The 11746-nt window shown below is 50.0% G+C and overlaps 1 protein-coding gene across 5 annotated transcripts in view; it reads right to left on the bottom strand.

Annotated features, from left to right (window-relative positions):
* Nucleotides 1–11746, bottom strand: part of LOC100136710 (unconventional myosin-Va) — a 90878-nt gene that overhangs the window by 14852 nt on the left and 64280 nt on the right. For 3 of the 5 annotated variants that reach the window (XM_036963154.1, XM_036963156.1, XM_036963157.1), the window contains 10 exons: nt 10772–11011; nt 10393–10641; nt 8103–8196; nt 6694–6842; nt 5951–6064; nt 5554–5688; nt 5394–5450; nt 4908–5135; nt 4635–4643; nt 4276–4376 (listed from right to left, as the gene is read on the bottom strand). In XM_036963154.1, the coding sequence (XP_036819049.1) occupies nt 4276–4376; nt 4635–4643; nt 4908–5135; nt 5394–5450; nt 5554–5688; nt 5951–6064; nt 6694–6842; nt 8103–8196; nt 10393–10641; nt 10772–11011 (1376 nt within the window). Of the gene's footprint in view, nt 1–2999; nt 3057–4275; nt 4377–4634; nt 4644–4907; nt 5136–5393; nt 5451–5553; nt 5689–5950; nt 6065–6693; nt 6843–8102; nt 8197–10392; nt 10642–10771; nt 11012–11746 lie in introns of all 5 variants that reach the window. The other 2 variants (XM_036963153.1, XM_036963155.1) reach the window with 2 other exon arrangements.

Genomic DNA, 11746 nt, shown 5'->3' with positions numbered 1-11746 from the left:
GGACTAGAGGAGGTGGGGCGGTGGTGGACTAGAGGAGGTGAGGTGATGATTGTGGGCTGGGGTGGTGGTGGACTAGAGGAGGTGGGGTGGTGGTGGACTAGAGGAGATGGGGTGGTGGTGGACTAGAGGTGGGGTGGTGGACTAGAGGAGGTGGGGTGGTGGTGGACTAGAGGAGGAGGGATGATGGTGGACTAGAGGAGGTGGGGTGGTGGTGGACTAGAGGAGGTGGGGTGGTGGTGGACTAGAGGAGGAGGGGTGGTGGTGGACTAGAGGAGGTGGGGTGGTGGTGGACTAGAGGAGGTGGGGTGATGATTGTGGGCTGGGGTGGTGGTGGACTAGGGGAGCTGGGGTGGTGGTGGACTAGAGGAGGTGGGGTGGTGGTGGACTAGGGGAGGTGGGGTGGTCGTGGACTAGAGGAGGTGAGGTGATGATTGTGGGCTGGGGTGGTGGTGGACTAGGGGAGCTGGGGTGGTGGTGGACTAGGGGAACTGGGGTGGTGGTGGACTAGAGGAGGTGAGGTGATGATTGTGGGCTGGGGTGGTGGTGGACTAGGGGAGCTGGGGTGGTGGTGGACTAGAGGAGGTGGGGTGGTGGTGGACTAGGGGAGGTGGGGTGGTCGTGGACTAGAGGAGGTGAGGTGATGATTGTGGGCTGGGGTGGTGGTGGACTAGGGGAGCTGGGGTGGTGGTGGACTAGGGGAACTGGGGTGGTGGTGGACTAGAGGAGGTGGGGTGGTGGTGGACTAGGGGAGGTGGGGTGGTCGTGGACTAGAGGAGGTGAGGTGATGATTGTGGGCTGGGGTGGTGGTGGACTAGGGGAGCTGGGGTGGTGGTGGACTAGGGGAACTGGCGTGGTGGTGGACTAGAGGAGGTGAGGTGATGATTGTGGGCTGGGGTGGTGGTGGACTAGGGGAGCTGGGGTGGTGGTGGACTAGAGGAGGTGGGGTGGTGGTGGACTAGGGGAGGTGGGGTGATGCAGTCTCATGCTATGTGTGTGTCAGCTTGTTGTGCTTAGTATTCTGAATCTATGTGTGTTTAGAACAGGGGTTGGAACCAGTTCAGGGAACAGAACCGACAACTGGAAAATATACATATTTCAAGGAACAGAATCAGAACAAAAGTGACCTATACTGTTCCGGAACAGAACCATTATTTTAAAAGCATGGAACCGGTTAATAACGTTATTTTATTTTCCATGCATTGTTTTTCAGTCGCACAAAAAACGTAACAAAGTGCATATTCAAAGCCTCACACTCTGTCACTAAGAAATGTGTTCCTGTGTTCGCCTGACAGAAAAGTGTTCCAGAGTCCGCCTGACAGAAAAGTGTTCCAGTGTCCGCCTGACAGAAAAGTGTTCCAGTGTCCGCCTGACAGAAAAGTGTTCCAGTGTCCGCCTGACAGAAAAGTGTTCCAGTGTCCGCCTGACAGAAAAGTGTTCCAGAGTCCGCCTGACAGAAAAGTGTTCCAGTGTCCGCCTGACAGAAAAGTGTTCCAGTGTCCGCCTGACAGAAAAGTGTTCCAGAGTCCGCCTGACAGAAAAGTGTTCCAGTATCCGCCTGACAGAAAAGTGTTCCAGTGTCCGCCTGACAGAAAAGTGTTTCAGTGTCCGCCTGACAGAAAAGTGTTCCAGTGTCCGCCTGACAGAAAAGTGTTTCAGTGTCCGCCTGACAGAAAAGTGTTCCAGTGTGCGTGTGTGTAGGCTACGTGCCCCCTCCCCTCTGAAGCATAGTCTAGTAGCCTACTGACGTTACAAGTCTGATTCAGAAATTAGGGAGAGAGATTTACAATCAGAGAAGAATGGATTACCCTTTTCAATGCTAATTAAGGATACTATAGTTATCACATTTCACATTGGATTTACTAAGTACAAAAAGGTAAAAGGTGTTTTTATTTGAATTCTGGTGCCGCTCTGGACGTACCAGCTAGCTGGCCCAGCGTTAAGACACCTTTCTGAAGTTCAAAGACATTCAAAGTTCCTTCATAAAAGCCGCTCTTCCGAAGGTATAATTCTGTGGGCCTAATTCAGATGATGCATGTCATAACAACAAGATGCCCACCGTTTCAAGCCAACCCTCCTCCACCCTCTCTCGCTCTCTCCCCACACGGAAAATGTCAGTCTCATCCAACGCCCTACATTCGTCTGCCCGCTCCATAGCAAGCTGCTATATCCTCACTGATTGGTGAAGTAACTTAATGTCGAGCTAAATGTTTAAAAAAAAGTCAATTTCAGAGGTTTATAAAGGAACAGAAAGGAATTATATTAATCTTTGCTTTTTTTTTGCTTCGAACCGGTTCAGAACTTTTTTTTGGGTTCGAACCGGTTCTGGTTCTAGTCAGAACAAAACAATTGGAAAATAATTTTGGTTCCAACCCCTGGTAGAGAACAAGCAATGAAATGACAAGGATTCTTAACGCAACGTAACACACAGGGTGGTAGCAACATGATGGAACTAACAAAACACGACACAGGGAAACACACGGTTGGTAAAGATGCAGGTTTGGTTCCATGCAGAAGACATTTCATAGGAGCTGATTAGTAATTAAGAGTCTGTGCATCATTCATGCCTAACCTTCAACCCATACGGAGGCTAACCTAGTTTAGCTTCAACATACTAGTTAGATTACCAATGCTACGTAGGCTAACCTAGCTTAGCTTAATTACCATGCTAGTTCGATGACCAATATTACGCAGGCTAACCTAGCTTAGCGTCATCATCATACCAATTAGCAGGCAGCTTACGCCGCCTTCACCACTTACAGTACAGTACAGGTTAGGCATCGCCCGGCGTGCAAAACAAGCAGACCCATTGCTACTGAAGCAAATCTAGTTTTATCACCTACATAATATATCATTAATATAGATTCAACATCAGCCAGCCATCATCAACTATATTATCCTATCCAATAAAAAGCCTCCGCTCAGTCTTGCTCAATCCCCATTGGTCAGCATGGCCACGCATGCTCCGCCTCACGATGCAAAGGACACATCTGATTGGTTACCTGAGCCGATTTAGGAGCTCATTGGCTTCTAGTGGTTTACGCAAGAACCTGGGAGATCTGCGCACAACAGAGAGAGGAGTTCACACACACAGTTCTCAAACACATACAGATCTCACACACACTGAGTGTACTCATGGAGTACATCAGACATACTGGTGGGGAGCTTGTACTGTAATGAGTCCTCTGTGGAACTCTGGGGGAGGAAGGGAAAGGTAAAGAGGGAAGGGGGTGACAGACAGAAGCAGATAGAGGGGAGGGAAAGGTAAAGAGGGAAGGGAGTGACAGACAGAAGGAGATAGAGGGGAGGGAAAGGTAAAGAGAGAAGGGAGTGACAGACAGAAGGAGATAGAGGGGAGGGAAAGGTAAAGAGAGAAGGGGGTGACAGACGGAAGGAGATAGAGGGGAGAGAAAGGTAAAGAGGGAAGGGAGTGACAGACAGAAGGAGATAGAGGGGAGGGAAAGGTAAAGAGAGAAGGGGGTCACAGACAGAAGGAGATAGAGTGGAGAGAAAGGTAAAGAGGGAAGGGGGTGACAGACAGAAGGAGAAAGAGGGGAGGGAAAGGTAAAGAGAGAAGGGAGTGACAGACAGAAGGAGATAGGGGGGAGAGAAAGGTAAAGAGAGAAGGGGGTGACAGACAGAAGGAGATAGGGGAGAGAAAGGTAAAGAGGGAAGGGGGTGACAGACAGAAGGAGATAGAGGGGAGGGAAAGGTAAAGAGGGAAGGGGGTGACAGACAGAAGGAGATAGAGGGGAGAGAAAGGTAAAGAGGGAAGGGGGTGACAGACAGAAGGAGATAGAGGGGAGGGAAAGGTAAAGAGAGAAGGGAGTGACAGACAGAAGGAGATAGAGGGGAGGGAAAGGTAAAGAGGGAAGGGGGTGACAGACAGAAGGAGATAGAGGGGAGAGAAAGGTAAAGAGGGAAGGGAGTGACAGACAGAAGGAGATAGAGGGGAGAGAAAGGTAAAGAGAGAAGGGGGTGACAGACAGAAGGAGATAGAGGGGAGAGAAAGGTAAAGAGGGAAGGGGGTGACAGACAGAAGGAGATACGGGGGAGAGAAAGGTAAAGAGGGAAGGGAGTGACAGACAGAAGGAGATAGAGGGGAGAGAAAGCAAAAGAGAAAGCGAAAGAGAGAAAGGGAGAGAGAAAGCGAGAAGGAGAGGGAAAGCGAAGAGAAGGGGAGAGAGAGAAAGCGAGAGAGATTGAGGAGATACAGAGAGAAGGAGATAGAGGGATGGGGAGGGAAAGTGAAAAAGAGAGAGAGAAAGAGAGTTGTACCTGTTGGTCTCTTTGAGTCCTAGATAAGCCTGAGTGATTGCACCAGAGTCCTTCATCTTATGGACATCCTCTGCATAGTGCACTGGCTCTGTCATCGTCTCCTGGAGAGAGGGATGACACGGAGGGGGATGAGAGAGAAAGAGGAAAATAACCACATTCACATGTAGAGAAGACACAACAGAGCATCAGGCAGAGAACAGAGAGAAGACACTATTATTCCACGTGAATCTTGACCCATCCAGTATTGTGAATCTAAAGACCATACATATGGTGGTGTTACATGCAAATAAATCAGTGGCACGTGTGTATGTGTTTAAGCTAGTCATTCCCAGAACATGCAGTCAGCAGAGTTCTAGTACCTTCTCATCCTTTAGGAAGGCATGGCAGGAGAGAGAAGAGAGGAGAGAGGGAGAGAAGGAGAGAAGAGACTGGAGTGTTAGAAGCATTGATAGTGCAGTGGACAGACATGAAAAGGTTTCAAGTGTGTGTATATATGTGTATATATCTATATCTGTGAGACTGTGTGCATAAATGCGTGTCTGTGCATGGGTCAGTGTGCATGTGTGTGTGTTTGCACATGTCCGTGTGTGTGTGTGTGTGTGTGTGTGTGTGTGTCCCTCCATGTCTCCTACCTTGTGCTGCATGGCCTCCTTCTGTGAGACCAGTTGAGATCGTAGAATCAACACCTCCTCTTTCCGCACCTCCAGCTCCTCGCACGAGGAGTTCAGTTGGTCCATGAGAACTTTGTAGGGTGGACTTCCTGGTGCCCCCGCCCCAGCGCCTGCATTACCCAGCAGGCTCTGCCTCATGGCGGTCAGGTCATGCTTCAACTTCTTGTTCTCGGAATCCAGCTCCTGGCGCTGTGGATTAAAGATGTTAATACACACCCATAGAGACGGCAATGTCAACGCTAAAATGGGTTATATCCATCTAGAGATCTCTAACCATCTATGTATATAACACACTCACCCAGACAAATCCAGTCCCAAATCAACCCCTAGCCCCGTGATGGGCAACTGGCGGCCCCCGGGGCCCTTGAGTCACGAGCTGTTGCCCACCTAAGTTCTATCCCCTACCCACTACCGTAGATATGAGTAGATTGGATATCTATACAATACCTTGAGGGACTCGTACTCCAGTTCTGCTCCACGTGATTTCTTATGCTCCTCATCATCCTGACAGACGGAGAGGTCCGACAGTAAAGTAAGACAGACTGTGGTTGTAATACAGTAATATAGCATAGTATTGTAGTAATATTGTGTAGTACTGTGGCTGTACCCTGACTCTAGCCCGCTGGAACTGGTCCTCCTTGTTTTCTAGCTCGTTGCGGAGAGAGGATTTCTCCTGCTCCAGCTCGGTTACGCGCTTCTGCAGCTTCAGAGTCAGAGACGTGTCCATGCCCCGGGTCACATCCTGTCACAACAGGAAGTGAGGTCAGAGACAGAAATGACACTGACAGGCGGAGCTTTGGGGCATCGTCATGGGCATTAGACATTAGCTGTCAATACTAAAACATTACAGAAAGTGTTTTACTGAATGACGACCAATTCTGCAGGGTTGTAGTTGTAATAACTGTTAAAATAACTACAGAACAGGTTGAAGCAACATTAACACATTTTTTATAACATTTTCTAATGGTGAGAGGAAGTTTCTGTCTAAGTCCCGTCCCACTCACTTCTCCATGTCGGGAACTTTCTTCTGATTCGGCGAACTCTGAGTTGTAGGTGCACTCTGATCCGTTGCTGCTGTGGGTGGAGTCTGTTCTCCTGTGGCCGGGCTTGGGCACGCTCTGGAGAAAGGAGGGGCAAGGGGACTTTAGTGTGTGTTTGTGGTGTGGTGTGGTGCAGTGTGTTTGTTTGGTGTGTGTGCGTTTAGTATGGTGGGGCAGTGTGGCGTGTGTGTAAGTGTGTGTGGTCTGGTTCGGTCCAGTGTTTGTGAGTGTATGTGGTCTGGTTCGGTCCAGTGTTTGTGAGTGTGTGTGTGGTCTGGTTCGGTCCAGTGTTTGTGAGTGTGTGTGGTCTGGTTCGGTCCAGTGTTTGTGAGTGTGTGTGGTCTGGTTCGGTCCAGTGTTTGTGAGTGTGTGTGGTCTGGTTCGGTCCAGTGTTTGTGAGTGTGTGTGGTCTGGTTCGGTCCAGTGTTTGTGAGTGTGTGTGGTCTGGTTCGGTCCAGTGTTTGAGTGTGTGTGGTCTGGTTCGGTCCAGTGTTTGTGAGTGTGAGTGGTCTGGTTCGGTCCAGTGTTTGTGAGTGTGAGTGGTCTGGTTCGGTCCAGTGTTTGTGAGTGTGAGTGGTCTGGTTCGGTCCAGTGTTTGTGAGTGTGAGTGGTCTGGTTCGGTTCAGTGTTTGTGAGTGTGTGTGTTCTGGTTTGGTCCAGTGTTTGTGAGTGTGAAATTGTTGACATGCTATGCGTTAGCCTCCTACCACAGAGAGAGTGATTTCTTCCTTGAGGTCGTCGTAGCGTTCCTCCAGTCTCAGGTGTTCTGTTAGGAGGTTCTGGTAGCGAGACCTCTCCTCGTTCAGATCGCTCTCCAACTGCTGAGTCTCCTCCGCTAATGCACGAGTCATTTTCTCTGAAAGGGGGAGGAGGTGGAGAAGATGGGGAGGAGAGAGCACAGAGAGAAGAAGGGAAAGGGGGAGGAGGTGGAGGAGATGGGGAGGAGAGAGCACAGAGAGAAGAAGGGAAAGGGGGAGGTGGAGGAGATGGGGAGGAGAGAGCACAGAGAGAGGAAGGGAAAGGGGGAGGTGGAGGAGGTGGGGAGGAGAGAGCACAGAGAGAAGAAGGGAAAGGGGGAGGAGGTGGGGAGGAGGTGGGGAGGAGAGAGCACAGAGAGAAGAAGGGAAAGGGGGAGGAGGTGGGGAGGAGAGAGCACAGAGAGAAGAAGGGAAAGGAGAAGGAGGTGGGGAGGAGGTGGGGAGGAGAGAGCACAGAGAGAAGAAGGGAAAGGGGAGGAGGTGGGGAGGAGAGAGCACAGAGAGAAGAAGGGAAAGGGGGAGGAGGTGGGGAGGAGAGAGCACAGAGAGAAGAAGGGAAAGGGGGAGGAGGTGGGGAGGAGAGAGCACAGAGAGAAGAAGGGAAAGGGGGAGGTGGAGGAGATGGGGAGGAGAGAGCAGAGAGAAGAAGGGAAAGGGGGAGGTGGAGGAGATGGGGAGGAGAGAGCACAGAGAGAAGAAGGGAAAGGGGGAGGTAGAGGAGATGGGGAGGAGAGAGCAGAGAGAAGAAGGGAAAGGGGGAGGTGGAGGAGATGGGGAGGAGAGAGCAGAGAGAAGAAGGGAAAGGGGGAGGTGGAGGAGATGGGGAGGAGAGAGCAGAGAGAAGAAGGGAAAGGGGGAGGTGAAGGAGATGGGGAGGAGAGAGCACAGAGAGAAGAAGGGAAAGGGGGAGGTGGAGGAGATGGGGAGGAGAGAGCAGAGAGAAGAAGGGAAAGGGGGAGGTGGAGGAGATGGGGAGGAGAGAGCACAGAGAGAAGAAGGGAAAGGGGGAGGTGAAGGAGATGGGGAGGAGAGAGCAGAGAGAAGAAGGGAAAGGGGGAGGTGGAGGAGATGGGGAGGAGAGAGCAGAGAGAAGAAGGGAAAGGGGGAAGTAGAGGAGATGGGAGGAGAGAGCACAGAGAGAAGAAGGGAAAGGGGGAGGAGATAGCACAGAGAGAAGAAGGGAAAGGAGAGAGAGAGAGGAGAAAGAAGTTCAGCACGTGTGGGGAGCGTATCATCAATTCTCTGTATGGAACTTCAACAATGAGTGTGATTGGTCTAAAAGTATTTTATGGAATGTGATTGGTCTAAATATAGTAACAGTGAACATGATTGGTCTAAAGCTAGTGAATGGTTGGTACCTGTCATCTGCTGGCTCTGTTCCTTGATCATTCGGTTCAGGTCGTCTTTCTCTGTCTTCAGCAGACCATTCTGCTGCTTCAGCTCTGCTACCATCTTCACACACAGGAGAAAATACTTAAATCAAGTCTACCACAGCCTATTGTTCCAGTAATCCATCAATCATGTGATTTGAGAACACTAGCAGATCTGGGTCAAATAGTTTCAAATACTTAAAGGTGCACTTGATTTGCTGGACCAGTGTGCAGAGTTGGGGGCGTTTCAGAACATTTCCATTGGTCTTCAGTATTTGACAGATGTTCTGTATCTGACTCAGGTCTGGACTGCAAGGACATTGGGGTTTAGTTGATATCACTGGGCTTCTGGAGGACTGCTCTACTGTACTGCACAGCTAGCACTAGTCTACCTACTATTAACTACACAACCACATGAGTCTACCCGTCTGACCTACACACCCACAGTACACTAGCCTTCCTGTCTCACCTACACACCAACACTACACTAGCCTACCTGTCTCACCTACGGTACATTAGTCTACCTGTCTCACCTACACACCCACACTACACTAGCCTAACTGTCTCACCTACGGTACATTAGCCTACCTGTCTCACCTACACACCCATACCACAGCCGTGGCCAAAAGTTTTGAGAATGACACAAATATTAATTTTCACAAAGTCTGCTGCCTCAGTCTGTATGATGCAATTTGCATATTCTCCAGAATGTTATGAATAGTGATCAGATGAATTGCAAAGTCCCTCTTTGCCATGCAAATGAACTGAATCCCCCAAAAACATTTCCACTGGATTTCAGCCCTGCCACAAAAGGACCACCTGACATCATGTCAGTGATTCTCTCGTTAACACAGGTGTGAGTGTTGACGAGGGCAAGGCTGGAGATCACTCTGTCATGCTGATTGAGTTTGAATAACAGACTGGAAACTTCAAAAGGAGGGTGGTGCTTGTAATCATTGTTCTTCCTCTGTCAACCATGGTTACTTGCAAGGAAACACGTGCCGTCATCATTGCTTTGCACAAAAAGGGCTTCACAGGCAAGGATATTGCTGCCAGTAAGATTGCACCTAAATCAACCATTTATCAGATCATGAAGAACTGCAAGGAGAGCGGTTCAATTGTTGTGAAGAAGGCTTCAGGGCGCCCAAGAAAGTCCAGCAAGCGACAGGACCATCTCCTAAAGTTGATTCAGCTGCGGGATCGGGGCACCACCAGTGCAGAGCTTGCTCAGGAATGTCAGCAGGCAGGTGTGAGTGCATCTGCACGCACAGTGAGGCAAAGACTTTTAGAGGATGGCCTGGTGTCAAGAAGGGCAGCAAAGAAGCCAGTTCTCTCCAGGAAAAACATCAGGGGCAGACTGATATTCTGCAAAAGGTACAGGGATTGGACTGCTGAGGACTGGGGTAAAGTCATTTTCCCTTTCCGATTGTTTGAGGCCTGTCTCACCAACACACCCACTACAATAGCCTACCTGTCTCACCTACACCACACTAGCCTACCTGGTTCATCTACAGAACCCACACTAGCCTACCTGTCTCACCTACACTAGTCTACCTGTCTCACCTACACACCCATACTACAATAGCCTACCTGTCTCACCTACACCACACTAGCCTACCTGGTTCATCTACAGAACCCACACTAGCCTACCTGTCTCACCTACACTAGTCTACCTGTCTCACCTACACACCCATACTACACTAGCCTACCTGTCTCACCTACACCACATTAGTCTACCTGTCTCACCTACACTACACTACACTACCTGTCTCACCTACACACCCACACTACACTAGTCTACCTGTCTCACCTACACACCCACACTACACTAGCCTACACTACACTAGCCTACCTGTCTCCCCTACACTAGCCTACCTGTCTCACCTACACTACACTAGCCTACCTGTCTCACCTACACTACACTAGTCTACCTGTCTCACCTACACTACACTAGTCTACCTGTCTCACCTACACACCCACACTACACTAGCCTACCTGTCTCACCTACACTACACTAGTCTACCGGTCTCACCTGCACCAAGGCAATGGCCTCCCAGCCCGCCATGTGCCCAGTCTGCAGTAGATTCCCCTGGGTCCTAAACCATTGAACCACGACACACATTACACATTCTTATACAAACTTGTCACACTTCTATAGGGCCACTATGGGAACGATGTATGAAAGGGAGCCATTTATCTGAAATATATCTGAGAAGTGATTGGAGGAGACAAGATGAAGAGAGCCCTTTTCTATCCCACCACCCTCCTCATCCCTCACCTTTTCCATCTCATCCCTGTACTTGGTAGCCCAGTCCTCAATGGTCTTCTTCTCTTTCTGGGTGGTGGTCAGCTCCTTCCTCAGCCTCTCCAGCTGCTCCAGAAGGGAAGTGACACGGTTGGCGTTGTTCTTGGCTTCCTCTTCTATCCCCTTCAGCTTAGACACCTCTACCTTCAGCTTCTCACTCTCCACCGCGTGGGACGTCTCCAGACAGTTCAGACGCTCGCTAGTCACACGGTTGTCTTTAGCCTGGGAGAGAGAGAGATCATGTTAATGTAATGTGTGAAGATGCATGTTCTATTCGAGCAGCCACTCTTGGAGGAGAGAGTTTGTTATCCAGCAGATCCAAAATGGCCGCCTGGTTTGTACAGAGCCCCACCTGTTCGTCTAACTTCCTCTGCAGCTGCATGATCTTATTCTCCATGCCAACGTTAAGTTTCTTGAAATGTTCAACGGAGCGGGCCTCGATTTTCAGCTTCTTCAGCTCTTTCTTGGCCTTCATCCTCCTGATGCAGCACTGCAGATAGACGATGGCTCGCAGGGAGCGCTTGTACCGCTGTCTGGCCAGCCAGCCACGCACGTGTTTCTGGATGAACACAGCTTTGTGGTTACGCAGCAACTGTGGAGAGAGAGGGAGAAAGAAAGAGTTAGTTCCTGTGAATGTAATGTGAGAATTCTGGTGTTCCTGAGCTCTAATTGGTCTCCTGGGCTTCATCTTGCTGTTAATCCACAACAACAGGAGATCTCTCTAGTGTCTACTCTTCTACCTAATATAACAGACAAGTGATGACAGAGACACAGAGAGAGAGAGACACAGAGAGAGAGAGAGACACAGAGAGAGAGAGAGACACAGAGAGAGAGAGAGACACAGAGAGAGAGAGAGAGAGAGAGAGAGAGAGAGAGAGGCAGAGAGAGAGACAAACAGATGCACAGACAAACAGATATCCTGGCAGGGTCATGTTAAAGAGGTCAGCTGTGTGTGTCAGTCAGTGGGACAGTCCCTAACTACTGCCATGTCACCTGACCCTAACATGGCCCCAGTGACCCAAGAGACACCAGCCTAGTTCTCTCCCTAACTCCCAGTAACCAGAGACACCAGCCTAGTTCTCTCCCTAACTCGCAGTAACCAGAGACACCAGCCTAGTTCTCTCCCTAACGCCCAGTAACCAGAGACACCAGCCTAGTTCTCTCCCTAACTCCCAGTAACCAGAGACACCAGCCTAGTTCTCTCCCTAACTCCCAGTAACCAGAGACACCAGCCTAGTTCTCTCCCTAACTCCCAGTAACCAGAGACACCAGCCTAGTTCTCTCCCTAACTCCCAGTAACCAGAGACACCAGCCTAGTTCCTTCCCT

This window comes from Oncorhynchus mykiss, chromosome 26, assembly GCF_013265735.2.
Source record: "Oncorhynchus mykiss isolate Arlee chromosome 26, USDA_OmykA_1.1, whole genome shotgun sequence".
In the NCBI taxonomy this organism is placed as follows: Eukaryota; Metazoa; Chordata; class Actinopteri; order Salmoniformes; family Salmonidae; genus Oncorhynchus; species Oncorhynchus mykiss.
This window is presented reverse-complemented; position numbering and strand designations above follow the sequence as displayed.